This window comes from Prionailurus viverrinus, chromosome D4 (genome assembly GCF_022837055.1).
Source record: "Prionailurus viverrinus isolate Anna chromosome D4, UM_Priviv_1.0, whole genome shotgun sequence".
Lineage (NCBI taxonomy): Eukaryota > Metazoa > Chordata > Mammalia > Carnivora > Felidae > Prionailurus > Prionailurus viverrinus.
Window position 1 is genome coordinate 87412546 of NC_062573.1, and position 16973 is coordinate 87429518.

Sequence of the window (16973 nt, forward strand, 5' to 3'; positions counted from 1 at the left end):
CGCACCAATGTGTGTGAGCACAGGGCTACAACCACACTGAGTCCACAGCACCAGGAGTAGAGTATTCATGTCTCCAGTGTGTTTTCAACTTCACCTCACGCAGAACCCTGCACTACCCTTGAGACAGGCTAATTAAGAGTTCTTCTTTGTCCGTCTTATGTCTTTACAACTGATTCTAGTTTCCTGTTAGTTTTATAGGGTGTAGCCGTACCCCCTCATCCCAGTAAAGAAAATCATAAAGCGAGAGGATAAGAGAACAAAAAAAAGCACTGGGGGAAAGGACTGTGGGTGGCGCTGGTCAGAGGATGACCTGGCACACAGGTACAGCAACCCTGGATAACCTCTGAGGACCCACAGCACAGTGATCCAGAGAGGACTCAGGAAACCACAGCCTGGAGGCCATGTCCAACCCACTGTTGTGTACATGGGAGTGTTACTGGCACAGCCATTGCGTACCGTTGTCTGTTTTCACATGATAACGTTCAAGACGAATAGCCTGTAAAGTCCAAAATATTTAATACCTGGTTCTTTATACAAGTTTGCTCATGCTTGGTATGAAGGTAAAGATATTAAAAGTTCTTTGATTTTTATTGGGCAAATAGCCCACAGATGATGTGTGTCATTTCTCAAAGATGCTGCTGAGGCATACATATGAGCAATAAGCCCAGTTGTCAAAGGTGAAAATTAGGTAGCACTAAATCCGAAATTCTGCTTCCTTCTCATTCTAGAAATTGGATGGTGGAAAAGCCAGCATGAAGTTTGCAGGTTTGGTTTGTTTCCTTCTGCTCATCATCTGTCAAACTGACTTTGGACAAAATGAAGAAGCACCTAGGAAGCAGCGGAGGAAGATGCACCACAGAAGACTGAGGGGCAGCTCCTCGCCTGCCCGCAGGTCCAGCAGGCAGCTGGGGGACCAGCGGACAATGGTCATACCTGGAGCAACACGTCCCGTGCTGAACCTGGACTACAGCACAGAGGAAAAGTTTGGCTCTTTTCTAGGTTTTCTTGGAGTAGAATCAAGTTATAACGTGTTACCAGGTAAGAGCCCAGTGAGAGAAACAGAACCACCATGAGGACAATTTTCCAAAAAAAGTTTTTTTTTCATATTACTGTATTATCTTTTGGTTTAATCTAATGATAAAGTTTGAAATAATTTAAAATTTCATTTATAGAATGTAATTGTAACATAAAATTATTGGAAAAGAAAAAAGTTATCCCACAACTATGTTTATAAAACCCAGTTACTATTTTCGTTTATTAATTTCTAGTCTGTTTACTGTGCCATGTATTTGACATAGTTATATTCCTAATATAGATAATATACATAAAAAGTTGTAAGCTGCTTTTTCATTTATAGTGATAGATCATATAGGATACAGAAATAAATTGTTCGGATGACTCTATGAACACAGGGCTGTTAACCAGGGCCTGAGTTAGGCGAGCACAGTGGGGAGGGGAGGGCAGATCGAACGTGAGAGCCCCCCCGAGGGTGGGAGTTGGGGATGGTAGCTCGTCCCACAAAGGAGAGGTATCAGAAGTGATACTGGGTCGGAAGGACAGCATCTCCCCTAACATTCAAATCAAAGCAGGCTGTCTAATGGCCTTCTTGGGTGACACACTCACCCACCTGTGTGCAACGCTGTGCATTGGAAATGGAGGCACTGAAGGCCGCTGCACTGTGCACGGTCCAAGGATGAACATGGAGGCATGGGAGCTGTCCTTCCGTAACACAGCAGTTCTCAAAGAAGGGACAGGTGCCATGTCTCCTTGGGAGCCAGTGTCAGAGACACTGCAGAGGCAGGCTCTGTGGCCTGGCTGTCCTGTCTGCACACCGGCAGGTCTGGGGCGTGGGCTCACCACTGGGGCTGCCCCTGCCCTGCTCTCTGGCACCGGATGGAGCTGCACTGCCGCGTCTCTTCTGAAATTAGGTACGGCCATCTCATTTGCTGTGGTCAACATAATGAGACGCTTTTGGGGCTTGTCTGGGATTTGCAAACTCCCATTCTCTCTGCTTTGGCCATCAGGGCAGCCTGCTTGCAGATGAAGCCCGCTGATTATTCCTGGGTGGCCATCCTGTGCAGAGGCCGTGTGCCCACACTGGACACACGGCATGGATAAGGAATCCCTGATGCCTGGGGTGGCGGATGCTGTTGTATAACTTAGTCACCCCGACAGGTACAGTGTGGAGGCGCAGTTCAGAGTCAGGCCACCAGGCTGGTCACTCTCAGAGCCTGAGTGAGAGGCTGAGAGAGCAGGCGGACGCCCCGCTGGGGGTTACATCTCTGGATCTATGTACTTTGTGTGCAAACACACGCAGGAACTTACTGTGTCCCTGCTTCTCTTTCAGGAAAGAAGGGACACTGTCTGGTAAACGGGATGACCATGTACAACAAAGCTGTGTGGTCTCCTGAGCCATGCACGACCTGCCTCTGCTCCAATGGAAGGGTGCTTTGCGATGAAACCATGTGCCCCCCTTTGACATGCCCCCAAACCATCACACCGGAAGGAGAGTGCTGTCCAGTCTGCGTGGATACTGGTATAAGTATTTAGCTGAAACAAAATATCACATGTGACAGAGTCTTCAACTTACATTTGTTTTTGTTTTGTCACTGCCTTAAGTTTTAAATTAAATTATGGTAAACTAGTCATCAAGGTACTGAAGATACTGGCACAGTGATGACAAACATAGACGTCACTTGGGAAAATGCATAGTAGGAGACGGAACTAAACGATCTAGGCTTTATAGTCCCAGCTCTGTCAGAATGAGTAAACTTGGACCAGACCACACTGCACACAGACTCTCAGCTTCAGGGAAGCAGTGACAAAGCTGACATAGCCCACAGTTCCCACATTACACGCGGGGTCTCCCTTAATCTGACTCAGGGTGGGTACATTTAGACCACCAACAAAGATGAAGAACTCTTGGGGAACAGAGGGAGAGGCGGTTTGCATCTGGAGAGAAAAGAGCCCAATGTGTCCAGCCTGTTCGCTCTCACTACTGCTCGGGTCATCTGGGGACATGTGCGAGCATGGCCCTGAAGCAGGGCCCACATCTTGGCCACGTGGCCTGGTGCATGTCTGCTGTCCCCTACGCTCATGGGGCTCATATCTGAGCGACAGACGACTCTCGAGAGGGAGGTGCAGGTCCCCAGGAAGAGCCTAGTTAGTGATTGATGAAATAAACAAACGTGGTAAATAATCTGATGGGAAAGAACAGAGACATCTTTTCCGGTCTACAGTTGAGGTAGATGGACGGTCACAGGGTGGGTGTCTACAGAGGCTGTCTACCAAGAAGAACTTCAGAATATTTAGGAATTGCATTTTGGTTTACACTTATTTTACTAAGGTATTATGCCTTTAAAAAATGTTACCAAATATACAGGCAAGATTTAGAAATTATCAGACATTTTTCAAAGGACTTGGAATAATCTTGAAATGCTGTGGCTATTTTGGAAAAATAAACTTGGATATACAGGAAGGATTTTAAATGTTTCAATATGATAGCTTTAGTTTCCTTTCCTTAATTTTTTCCTGTTTTCCTTTTGCATGCTGTGCCAGAGATGTGAAAAAATAACTCACTGACTTTATAATATATACTGGACCAAAATCTCAAGTAATTCCTTCAAATAGTTACATTTTCTGAGTTCCTTTCCCGGGTGATTTATGTCTAGATGACTCAGTGAAGGTGCACGCACTGGAGCTCACTTCTCCCTGAGCTCCGGTGACTGTCGGGCCGGCCCCATTTGCTGCTCAGTGTGAACGCAGGCGAGCGTGTGCCGCTGACCATTCTGCCCCCATCATCACAGAACAGTGGGGAGCACCCCTGTGCACACTTACAACAGCATCATCTGAGTCCAGGAGGACTTCCAGAAGGTCACACAGTAAAAATCAGACTAGAGAGTCTGGGAGGGAGAAAGAGAAAAACTCTCTGTAATTCTAAATTTCAGAAGATGCTTTTGGGCCCTTGGGGCTGAAAGGAAACCAGACAAAAATAATAATAAATCTACAAACGAAAGCCAGTTTCACTACCATAAGCAAGCAAAATACACATTTCACTTTTTTATGTTTGGCGGTACAGACGCTTACACTGTTAATAACCCCAATTAACTGAGCAGTATCTATGATAAAGGTCGCACCTCATCACGTCGCAACCTCACACAGGACTGCTTATCACTGTGCATCATGTAACAACATTATTCCCTCTTTATTACCAGGTAGCCAGGCATTTTAGTAAAAATAAATATTAAGGCCACAGGCAAAACAAAAATTGCCTAAAACAAGTCTCAGAAATAAAATTTCAAAAGGTGTCTCATGTGTATATCACACTCAAGTACCTGGAGGGAATATTTACTAACCTCATTTTCACTATGATTTTTCCTTTTGCTAACGTCACAACCCACCTCTGTTGTGTCCCCATGGTTGGTAGCTTCTCCCCAGCCACTCAGTGGTACAGCCGTAAGTGATACAAGTGAATTTTCTGGTGATTCTTCAGAACAAAGAGAAGCAACCAACTTACCCTGTAAGCAACTGCCATCTTGTCCGCTGGAGATGAACCCAGTGTTGCAAAAAGAGGAACTTTGGTTTGAGGAGGATGAAGAAGAAATTAAAGAAGATAAAGATAAGGAGCAGAAGAAACAGACCGCTGACCTCGGAGAGCAGGGGAGACCCCTCAGTGAAGGGCGGAGCAGAGAAGGGGGAGAGCAGAGACCCCACGAGGAGGGGAGGCAGGCCCATCAAAGAGGACACCCAGCAAGGGAGGAGGAGGAGGAGGAGGAGAAAGAGGAAGGAGAGGGGGAGGACAATGACGACGAGGAGGAGGACGGCTATGATGAAGAGGAGCACGATGACACCATCAGAGGAGACGTGTTCAGGATGCCCTCAAGAACCCGGGTCCCCCCCTCTCCCAGACGCATGCCACCTCTGCCCAGCGGGTGCTCTCTGTCCTACAGGACCATCAGCTGCATGAGCGCAGGCCTCACACAGATGCCACCACTCACGGCACCAGAGATAACAAGCCTGGAGCTTGCTGGTAAGAGACGTGGACGCATGTTGTTCTGTCCTTGCCCTGTGAGAGTCCTACTTTAATTTCATAATATAAACTGATCCTAAACACTCTTCGATCATAGAAATAAACTTTGTGGAATAAACCGCATAGTTACGTGTAAGCAAATTTCTCCAAATCAAATCATGATTTCCCACTGACTCTCCCTCAAGTAGGCTTTACTGAGGTGTGGTAACTTATGGGACGTGTGCAGTTGTGTAACTACCCCACATTCAGGGTGCAGAAAACTCCCGTCCCCTCCCCACACTCTCTCGCACCCCTCCCCCCCGCCCCTGGTCTCTGCTGAGGTGACACGCCTCCAGAGTTTGGCCATCCATGGCCATCACCCAAGTGGGGTCACATGGCACGCAGTCTTCCTGGCTGGGCCTCTTTCACTTGGTGTCTGGATGCTGCTCCTCAGGAGCCTGTGGGGCGCACAGAGACCACAGGTGCCAGCTGGAGGGTACGGGGTCAGGGCCAGTGTGGGGCGACCGTATGAACAGTTGCACAAACACCCACACACAGAGGCCCGTGTGGACCTGGTTTTCCTCTCGTTAATGCTGAGTGACAGAGTAAATGTGTGTTTGACTTTACAGGAAACCACCCACAGTTCCCAAAGCTGGCTGCGGCCTTGCTGCCAGAGATGCCCAGCACCCCCCACTGGCCTCTCCCTCATGTTAGCCGTTCAGGCGGGTATGGTGGGGTCTGGTCCTCCTCCCTGTTCATATGAGGTTACCGGAGGGGCTCTGAGCACACGGATGGCAGGACCAGGTGTGTGTCTGTCTGCCCTGAACACAAAGGGTAAGAGAATCTGAATGGGGTTTCGGATGTGCCTCAGGGGAAACCACAGAAATAAACTACCAGAGAAATAACAACTGACCTTGTAAACACACACACACACACTCAACAGACAACGTCGGACACTGTGGTTCAGGACGGCCAGTCTGTGACAGGACACCACACTCGAATGATCCCTAGGGAACCCCCTCAGGCCCAGCAGCATCCACCCCCGCTCAAGGCCGGCACATCAGGTGCGCTCTGCCATAAGAAAACCCAATCCGTGCATGAAAAAGGAATGACCTGTGCCCAGTCATACTATCTTGGTTTTACAAGAAGGTCACCACCTGGTTTTTGTAGTACTCCCTGTTTCTGGGAAGCTCATTTTCTAGGTTTAAAATCATTGACTACTGCACTTAACTAAATGTCAAAACAAAATCCCATAAAATTAAAGCATGTAGAACAAACTTCTACAGATCGAGGCCACACAATTGTAACATTAGATCTGGAGGCCATCTGAGCTCCCCGTTCAGAGAAGGAGATTTCAGAAAGGTAAATGATGTGTCAGGATTTCATGGATAACAGTCTCCTCGGATTTCTGGCCCAGGGTCTAGGACACATCAAAGGGAAAGTATGCTTACATAGATCGTGTCCTTGTCTCCCCAGGGTAGAGCTCTCTCGCTATCTATGCACGTGCATGAGTACACGTATGTGTACGTGCACATGTCTGTGTGCACACGTGAGCCTAAGTTACAGCTGCTGTTTTCCAGGCAATGCCATCACCTCCATTCCTGATGAAGCATTTAATGGGCTGCCGAATTTGAAAAGGCTCGATCTGAGCAAAAATAATATCACCTCCCCGGGCATAGGGCCCAAAGCATTCAAGGTAAGTATACACACTCTGCCTGGTGAGTGATGACCCCCTCGGGCAGCTTTGTCCTGGCAGCAGGGAAGGGAAGGAGACTGAAGTGTTTTCACTGTGGCTTTTTCCCGAGAAAGTCTCCCCGTGATGTCCCTAAAACACTCAAGTTTTATCTTGATCAAGGTCTGTGGGTTTCCATGTTTCACCCATAGAGCACCAACAATGGCGAAATGACAAAACTAGTATTTTGAACTTATGGAGCAGCCTCTCCTCAAACAGCTGAAAGTATGTTTAAATATGGTCTTTTAGTACATGAGCAGAGCTTATCTAGAAACTTTATTTACATGTTCAGGCTAGAAAGAGCTTTGTGATTTTGTGCTGAGGGCAAGACCTGATGAACTTGTGGGCAGCACAGGGTTCTGGAGACACAAACGGGCTCAGATGAAAATCAGCACGGGACAGTGGGGGGAAAGACAAGGGCGAGAGGACAGGAAACAACAGAGAGTAAACCTCTGGAAGACTTGCGTTTGACTAAAACATTTCCTAAAATGGGAGAAAAGGAAAGAGGCCCAAGGAGTGTCAGGGAAGCAAAGGTGCAAACAAGAAAGAAGGGGTCTGTGTGTGTAAACAAATACACACGTGTGCTGTAAGAAGCCCAATGAAACACACTGCAACCCCCTTTAGGACCTTTGTACAAATTGCTGGGCACGAGTGTGCTCAGTTCCTGGCTCCCACGCAGTTTCTGGGCTGGGACAGGACAGGGCTCCAGGCACCTGTCCTGCTGCGTCAGCTGAGACTCACGCATCTGCTACGTTTGATCAGAAAGACAGACACATAGGAGAGCATCTCCTTTTATTGTTTTGGGGTCCTCTGTCCCCTTCCCAAACTGCTAAAGTTTGGCTACGTGCTGCTGAGTCACCAGTGAGGCGTCAGAGCTCTACAAGCACACAACCCCAAACACAGGCATGTGCCTCCCAACAAAACTGTGTGGGCACCACGAAGGAGCAGCCTGTGGTATTTGTAGCCACCGTGAAGAAGGTCCACAACACTTAGTGCTATTTTATGACTGTTCCCACTTAGCGTAACTAGAAAATTGAGGTGTGCAGATATATTATAAGAACTCAAACTGCTATCTTTTGTTTTAATTTTTTTAAATGTTTGTTTTTGAGAGAGAGAAAGAGCACAAGCAGGGGAGGGGTGGAGAGAGGAGACACAGAATCCAAAGCAGGCTCCAGGCTCTGAGCTGTCAGCACAGAGCCCGACGCAGGGCTCGAACCCACGAGCCGTGAGATCATGACCTGAGCTGAAGTTGGACGCTTAACCAACTGAGCCACCCAGGCGCCCCTCAAACTGCTGTCTTAATTGCTAGCATCCATGACAGATTCAGAGCACCACATAATCTAATTAACTTGTGTCTACTGCCGAGAAGGTGGAAACCTAAGATGTAGCCCAATGTGACTGGTCCAGTGGTGACAGGAGCTCTTTCTTGCTCACTAAAGCCACAAAAGGAAAAACAGGTGAGTGGGACACAAAATCATCAGACACAGTTTGCTGACAATGCTTCCCGCAGGCACGAGTAAGGGCGGGCGGGTCCGTGAGGCTAAGTGGGGCTGCGCTCTGGGCACTCAGTGCCATGCGTGACTGCACATCTATACCAGATGAAAAGGTAACTCGAGATTCACTTTTTAAGCTTCTGAAGAAGTTACTGCGCCTGAATATGGACGGGAACAATCTGATAGAGATTCCTCCTGACTTACCATCTGCATTAGAAGAACTTAAGATCAATGACAACAGTCTGCAGGCTATCAGTGAAGAGAGCTTATCCGGTATGTTAATGTTTGGTTGATGTATGTCCTTACAGCCTTTTCCTCTGTGGTCGTGTGGAAACTTTATGTACAGTATTGCCAGATGCACTAGTGAGTTTTTTAGGCCACGTCACCATTTACCTTGATAAAATTTATTTACTCCTCTCATGGTTGATTCTGGACCAAACTGAACAACTGAAGTTGTCACATTGTGAGCTCGGCCACATTGTGGCATAAAAGAGGCAGCACGACGCAAGCTGTTCACAAATGCTGGCTGGTGTCTCTGCTGAGGCCAAGTGCTGTGTCCAGACAAAGACGCCCAACTCTTCCTTCCATCCTCCCAACAGTCCAGCACAGCTCGTGAAGTACAGTGCTCACCACTTCCTATTTATCTGATTTGAAATATTTTAAGCCTAAAAAGAATAAAACAATTTTGTTATTTCTTTTTACTCCCAAAAAACCTCACGAGGAACAAAGCCCTTCCAGTGATGGGAAGAAAACCAGCAATCCTAAGAAATGCCAAGTCTGAAAAGTACAGAGTTCTGGAAATATTCTATTTCCAGATGGGACTGCAGGCGCACATGAAACACATCAATACACACAAATTGTGATAGGCTTTGTCATATGGAAAAGACACCCAGAAAGTGCAATTTCGAACTGCTAGGCGAAACAGAGGCCGAAGGAACACTGAATTTAGGCCAGCGCACTGATGGGTGTCTGCTAACTGCACGTGAGGTCACCTTTCTAGCTCCATTTTCTAGACCACGTGTTATAAGGCAGAAGCCCCTACGGGGAGCTGTGCTCACATATTCCTGGCAGCGGCTTCTCCACATGCTCCCTCCCTCACACATGTCTCCCCAGTCCAAGCACCGTAGAGGCCTCGGCCATGAGGAAGGCCTCAGGTGACGGTGCCCAGAGAGCCTCTCTACATTCTGTGCTGAGCCCTCTGCCGTGGGCCGTCAGCCAGCTGGCAGCAAGCAGGGTGCCCCTGAGCTCAGGCCTCCACCGCTGCCAGATGCTGCTCTTTCTGCAGGGAGGGAGGCCCCTGGTGTGGCCGCCAGCGGCCTGCTGCTCTCCACGTGCTCTTGTGGCAAGTCTTCACTCATGACCCTTCACGGTACAGACAGTTCCAGAGAAGTGGGCAGGAGGGGTGGTGCAGGGAGAGCAACAGCACGTGCAAAGGTGCACAGAAACAAAAGGGACCGGATGCTTCCGGGAGAGCACGCAGCCCCCAGCAGTACTTGTGCGTGGCCACCACTTGCATTCTCCCGTGTCCGTGACCTGCCAGGTTGGCCCCCACCCCACAATGGGAAGGACTTCTACCAACTTCCTGCTTACAAACCCTCTTGCACTGCATCTACCCTACAGGAAGCTTCTCTAGTCCCAGCGTGTTGCCTGTCACATACAACATACACGTAAGCCAGGGTAACTGTAAACTCACATATAACATCATGAACTCACACTGGGTGCTACGTTTCTCTCTCTCTCGTGAGGTCACATACCAGCTATGGTCCACTTTTATTATCTGTTTTCCACGGGAAAACTTCCATTATGTTCTCAAACTTCAACTATGTTCTAGATAAATGGGCTAGATTCTCAGCACCTCTAGTTTCAGAAATTAGAGAAAACATGAGGAAATATAACCACTTATCAGTTTACTGGTTGGGCCTCCTACTTCCTCTCAGCCCTTCAAGTGACGCCACACGGGCTCGCAGACTAGCGTCCTGTCCTGCCGCCGCTGCCCAGAGGCTCCTCACTGCCTGGTGCACAAGGGGCCTGTGCCAAGGCTTGAGCACAGCCACCCAGTTCGAAACGGCCTGTATTCACCTGGCTGCCTCAGCCTCCCATTTCTCCCTGCGTCGTCCTGTGCTTGGGAGTCCAGCCTCACCACTCGTGTGGTCTGTGCCCCTGATGGTGCTGCCCCTTGCTCTTGCTTGGACAACGTCTTGCCTCTCTAATATAGCTAAGAGAGGGAACTGAGATGTACAGAGCACTCAGTGCAATGCCCGTTACTTGAGCTGAATATGAAAACATCCCTATTCTGGAAATCTTGGCCACCAAACCAACCCCAAAGTTACACCCTGAATGTCTGACTCAGATGCCTCTGGGTATCATCACTGCTGAGCCGTCCACTCTCCTTCAGGATTCCAGCTGATGTGGATCATGCCACTCCTGAGGCCAGTGGAAATGATGTAGGGAAACTTATTTGTATAAAGGCCTTTCTTGGTAGCTCAGTCTGAATGCGTGGAGAATTCTTGATCATTCTCCTTTCCAAACATGCATTTGGCTGCACTCTCTGCCAGGAAGTGAACAACTGTGATGAGAATTCACTGCTGTAACTCCCTTGTTCAGAGACTGACATTTGCCAGGCAGAGCACTCCCCTGTCCTCCGTCCATCCCTAATTATGCTGCTGTTTCATCTGGGCGTCCACATCTTCGCCAATGCTTTAATGACCTCCACAACCTTCTACTGCTCACTTGGGCTCGCTGCCTCTGTGGGACGCCCTCACTCGATAGGCCTGTCTCTGCACTGGATCGTGCACCCAGCATCTTGCTAAGCTGGGCACCTAGGGTGCACAGAGCACTTGGGAAACAGCTCTGCAAGGGGGAGGCCAAAGAAGTGACATCTGCCCTCCAAATAAACTGAACATTTCACATGACATTTTGAAAGATACAGGAACTACAAGGTTTTTTGATTTTCTTCATATTCTGACAATTGTATTTTATTTTTTGTAGACCTAAATCAGCTGGTCACCTTAGAACTGGAAGGAAACAATCTCAGCGAATCCAACGTCAACCCTTTGGCTTTCAAATCTTTGAAGAGCTTATCCTACCTGCGTCTGGGAAGAAATAAATTCAGAATTATACCACAGGGGCTTCCGGCTTCTATTGAGGTACCACTATCTTTCTTCCAATGTTTTATGTTTTAAATACAGTCTACCTGAATTTAAAAAAAGCACTATTTTAAAACACCATTGTGCGGCAGATTAAATCCCATTTTGGTGCTATATACAGAATTTACTATGATTTCAACATTGTGTTTCCTCAAGCAATACACAATTTTAATTACTAGTAGAGACCCTTGATAAAGTGAAAATTGGTCTTCCTGACAGCTCTTGGGGGGAGAAGGGGGAAGATCAATGAGAACTTAAACAGAAACTACAACCTGCAAGAAAGCGTCCCAATTCCGCCCAGTGCCCATCACTGCCTTCCCACCCTGTGCCCAGGCTGGAGCCTCACTGCCAAGTTCACACCCAACCTCTAGCACTGACAGCAGAGGTCTGGAAGACCCAGCGGGGCCCTGGCTGACTGCTCTGAACTCTGTTTCTGCCCTCCCTGCCAGCTGTGGGCCCACTGCCCACGGAGCCACTGGCCCAGGTCTGCCACGGCTGCCGCAGGGCCACCCTTCTTCATCCTCCTACTGGCAGATTAAGAGAGAAGTTTAGAATTTGTCAAAATTGTAAAGATTGAGGTTCCAACACTGGGCTTTATTTCAGAAAGATGTATAGACCCCTTACCCTATCCCAGACATCCTCAGTCAGGTTCTTTTGAGGGTGGGGTAATTTATAATTTTTTAAGTTAAGGTTTTAATACATAATGCACACAAGTAAAACACACGCAATTTGAATAATATGGAGGAGCAAAGGGTCTCCAAATGTGCCTGAACTCCTGTCCCACATTCTTCTTTCCAGAGGGCCCCTCTCACTGGTAGGGGAGGTGATGTCCATGCAGGTGTGTGTGCTCTGACCCTTCCAGGGCCCTGCTTCCCAGACAGAGTCTAGTGTCTGGATGAGTGTGCTCTGAGTGGGGTACACCTAGGTTAGAATTTACACTTTAAAGGCTCATGACTGATTCTAATATGCAACCAAGTTTGGGAACCACTGATTTGGTTCACCCCTAAATATGTATTAAGGTAAAAGCAAAAAGCTAAAGATTGCTTTACCTCTGCCTTTTAAAAAAAAAAAAAAACTTTTTTTTTTAAAGTTTATTTTTATTTATTTTGAGAGGGAGATAGAGAGCAAGTGGAGAAGGGGCAGAAAGACAGAGGGAAAGAGAGAATCCTAAGCAGGCTGTGCGCTGTCAGCACAGAGGCCAATGAACCCACGAACCATGAGATTGTGACCTGAACTGAAACCAAGAGTTGGACATTTAACCAACTGAGCCAGCCAGGAGCTCCTGCTTTACCCATTCCTAACAAGTAAGAAAATTAAATGAAAAGGGGAGGAAACTAGTACAATAGGAATAGAAAGTTAAACTGAAGATGTATATCAATGTCTGGTTCTAATTTCCAATAAGATTTTTGAGGGAAAACTCCCTCTAAGACCAAGGGAATTAAGGCAGCTTGCTGTTGAAAACAATAGCTCTAGCAAACTACCCCGATGTTAAATCAAGGCTCTTAATTAACTTTTCATTAAATTAATCTTAATACAAGCCAATCTAAAACCCTGACAGGCAGCACAGACTGGTGGGACACTGCCTGCCCCAGAGCTGGGACCTGGTGGGGACGTGTGTCTCTTGCGCATCAGGAGTGGGACCATGTGCCTTGTCATCTCTCCAGGCTGGGCCATTTCCACTAATGAAGGGGGAATGATCATTTCTACCTATTTTCCAGGGTTTTGAAACCCAAATGAGATAATTTACATTAATAGGTTTTATAAACTAGAGAGCTTTATACAATTATTATGGTATGCTGTATTTTGCAACATTTTATGGTTAAAACCTTCATTTAATCCCATGACCATGAGAGGTGACGCATTTTATTTCACTAATTAGTTAGAAAAGGACAACTTACAATAACAAACTCACTTGGAAAAGCAGTAGACTCTTCAGACAGTACTAAAGAGATCAGTCTACAACACCATCTTTCTCTCTCAAACTCAACCAACCAGCACAAAGAAAAATAGTCTGTTTTCTTAATTATAGGAATTATACCTGGAAAATAACCAAATTGAAGAAATAACCGAGATTTGTTTCAATCACACCAGGAAGATCAATGTCATTGTGCTACGATATAATAAAATTGAAGAAAACAGGATTGCTCATTTAGCCTGGATAAACCAAGAGTGAGTATCCGCTGCTGTCTGACTGTCTTAGACAGTTTCTTCCCGCTGTCATTACTTCACGGGCTATGAATGAGCGACACCCTTTCATAGTGAACCCTCCCCCAAACCTGGCTATCTGATTGGAGCTTGTGGTATGGCTGGTGTTGAGGTGACCACAGTCTCTGTTACTTGGACACCCCACCCCAAGCCCAAGCGCTGAGTGACCCAAGTTCTGTCCACCTCACAGGTGGTCATGAAGTTGAAGCGAGGCCAGCCCTGCCCCTGCTGAGAAAGGAAGATGCCCCCTTACCCTTTGGGACCTCACGGTCTCACGCCTCCGAACCCTTTCTCTGTCTCAAGTCTTATACAACAGGTGGAAAGGTGTGTGGCTGGAGAGGGAAGGCAGGAAGCAGGGTCTATGGCTGGCGTGGGGGTCTTGCCTGTCAGGAGGGCAAGACAGGCCATGGCGGGGCGGCGGGGGGAGCTGGGGAGAAGCCAGATTGGGCCGTGTGGGGAGGGCATGAGGGATCTGAGTGGCACAGTGGGAACAGGCATCTTTCAGGGGCAGGACAGAGGGATGAGACAGCCTCAGGTCCAGCTGAGCCCAGCAGGACATGGTGGTGGCAGGGTGACTCAGAAGCCACAGGGGAAGCTCCTGAAACAACCAGGCAGCCCCCTTTTCTCGACCCCTGTGTCACCACAAGCCCTACGTGCCAGGCTGTCAGATCAGGTGTGGAGCAGAGGTGGTTTCAGGGATAGGCAGCTGGACGTCTGACCCCAGAGACAGTGGTGGGTCCTGAGTTCACTACTGCCCCAGGAATGAACTTTCTTCCTGATCCCGGCGCTCTTTGCCCTGGAGCTGGAACAGCTGTGTGGTGACCAGGTAAGAGCGGGAGCCTCGCGGCCACCCTCACACAAAAGTCACTGCTGCACACCCAGTGGTGGCAGGAAAATGGCTGAGTATCCCTACGGTCCCTGCCCCACGCTCCACTCTGCTCACCCTTCTTTGCTGCAGAAATCTCGAGTCGATCGACCTGTCCTACAACAAGCTCTACCACGTCCCCTCCTACTTGCCCAAGTCACTGCTGCACCTCGTGCTCCTCGGGAACCAAATCGAGCGCATCCCTGGCTACGTATTTGGCCACATGGAGCCAGGCCTGGAGTACCTGTACCTGTCGTTCAACAGACTCTCAGATGACGGCGTGGACAGAGTCTCCTTCTACGGGGCATACCATTCTCTGAGAGAGCTGTTTCTGGACCACAATGACTTAAAATCCATACCACCTGGGGTACCAGAAATGAAAGCACTCCATTTTCTGAGGTTGAACAACAACAAGATACGGTAAATTTTGGCTTTTTCAAGTATCGATTTAAACCGCTGTGGTTGACAGAGTATGTGATTAAACAACCATGACATGATGTCTGGGATTTACTTCTAAGGGGAAAAAAAGGACAAGAGGTCACATTGAACAAGATAGGCAGATGTTCATAATTACTGAAGGGGGTGATAGGCACTCAAGGATTCATCACAGCTTTTTTTCTACTTTTGTATATGTTTGCAAACTTCCATGGTAAAAACCTTTAGAATGGAACATTATTACCTAATACTGAGAACCTAAGGGGTGGGTTGAAGTGAGGCTTCAAGATGGGATATTACAGTGCTGCTCCTACCCTCATATGACATTTAAAACATTCTAATCTGATTAGAATCTAAACTGATTCTATCTAGATCCTTCCTGAAGGAAAAATTCTGAAAAAAATTACTGAGTGTCAGCTTCTCTCACTTCTGGGGACACAACTTCCTATCTGCCTGGAAAGCATGAAGGTCTCAAGGATTCATCTGGAATGCTGCAGTAGTGCAGCCAAAGGCTGATCCTTGAGATGGGGTCTTGTCCCTGAAGATTCTACCCCTCCCTCTTTTCTCTGTCTCTAAAATTCCAAACACAAACTCCCAAAAACAAAATAGGGAAAGAGTCAAGGGTGTATAACAGTACTGGAGAGAGAGGTGGGAGTGGGGAAGGCTTTATAAGATTCAGTTAAAAACGGTTTGGCTAGAGTACTTCAATAGCTGTGCTCTGTGCTTTCTATTTGCGTCAGAAAGCACATGCCTGTCCCCCTTCCAGCCTGACATCTTGATTAATACCTTTCTCCCCCACCTCTGAACCATTGGTTTCATTCACAGATGATTGTTGCTTGAACCTCTTATTTCTTTAAGGGTAACAAACTGCTGAGCCCTATGTTTGTTATCCTTCCCACATTTGTCAGCTGGAACTCTTATCAATCAGGGCCACTTTGTTACTCAGAGGGGTAAGATGAATGCTCCGTTCTTCCCCTGAAATGTCCAATCAGAGCAAGAGGCTGGCTAAAAATTTCTAACCATGTGAGCTTGACAGATGTTACCTAAACTTAACATGCAATCATTCTGCAGTATCTACAAATGCCAAATTATGTCTTATACCTTAAACTATCACTGGAAAAAATGATACATGTATTAAATATGAATGGAAAGGACTATAAAACATATTAAAATATATTTCCAGCTGTCTCAGGAAAAAAAAGAAGTCGGTGCCTAAGTGTTTGTGTTTTTTTGTTTTTGGCTTTCTCTCTTTCTCTGGAGAATCAATATGAACTCATGGTTTTATATATTCAGAATGCTTTAATCAACTGTAACTATTGTTCTTAAACTCCACTCCTTGGCCAGAGGTAGCACTCAGAGCTGGCTCCGTGTCCTTGGAGAGGTCTCTGTTGACCCGGGCAGCACTCTCCTCCCCCTGCCACGCACCGGTGACAGCCTTCTCCCAGAGAGGTCCAAGCCCCCTCAATGGGAGCAGCATCCACATGCCCCAGGCTGGGGACCAGGCACTGTCTTGTTACTGTTTCAAGGCTTGCAGTGAACTGTCAGGAAATATGTATTTTGTAAAGAAAAAGAACAGGAGTTCATACTGGTGTTCCCAATTCAAATTTAACCATATAGAGTATTCCTTTTGCTTTAAATTTGTTTACCTTATACTGAGAATCTAGGTTCTCAACAATGTTAACTAAGTCATTATCTTACAATATACAAACAATAGTTTCGAAATAAGAATACCATTACTACAAGCACAAAAATACTGAATTAAGTATACAGTGTTTTGGGGAGCTCTATTTGCTTTTAGAATATGTTCCACAAAGGATGTGTAGCTGAAATATTGTGGCCTACTTTGTAACAATATGTCAACAACTTAATATTCAGATAAGGTCTTTGGTTTGTTTTTGGTTTCAGGCAATTACTATTTTCTATTTGATTAATGATTTTTACTATGTTAAACATTTATATAATTCCAAAGTCAAAACTGTATAACAAGGTATGTTAAGAGAAGTCCTTCTATGCCTATACCTTATGCTGCATTCCATCCTTCTGCTTATTAATTTTTTTTAAATTAATTTGTGGTTTTTCCTTTCAGTAT

The 16973-nt window shown here is 46.9% G+C and overlaps 2 protein-coding genes across 10 annotated transcripts in view; one reads left to right on the forward strand and one right to left on the reverse strand.

The window, feature by feature from the left end:
• CENPP (centromere protein P) overlaps window positions 1-16973 on the reverse strand; it is a 228406-nt gene that overhangs the window by 51701 nt on the left and 159732 nt on the right. The window lies entirely within an intron of this gene.
• Window positions 1-16973, forward strand: part of ECM2 (extracellular matrix protein 2) — a 31940-nt gene that overhangs the window by 11836 nt on the left and 3131 nt on the right. For 2 of the 3 annotated variants that reach the window (XM_047830864.1, XM_047830866.1), the window contains 8 exons: window positions 729-1038; window positions 2348-2536; window positions 4427-5029; window positions 6589-6704; window positions 8371-8506; window positions 11222-11379; window positions 13409-13548; window positions 14543-14869. In XM_047830864.1, coding sequence (XP_047686820.1) covers window positions 753-1038; window positions 2348-2536; window positions 4427-5029; window positions 6589-6704; window positions 8371-8506; window positions 11222-11379; window positions 13409-13548; window positions 14543-14869 — 1955 coding nt within the window. In that variant the 5' untranslated portion in view covers window positions 729-752. The remainder of the gene's footprint in view (window positions 1-728; window positions 1039-2347; window positions 2537-4426; window positions 5030-6588; window positions 6705-8370; window positions 8507-11221; window positions 11380-13408; window positions 13549-14542; window positions 14870-16973) is intronic. The other variant, XM_047830867.1, reaches the window with a different exon arrangement.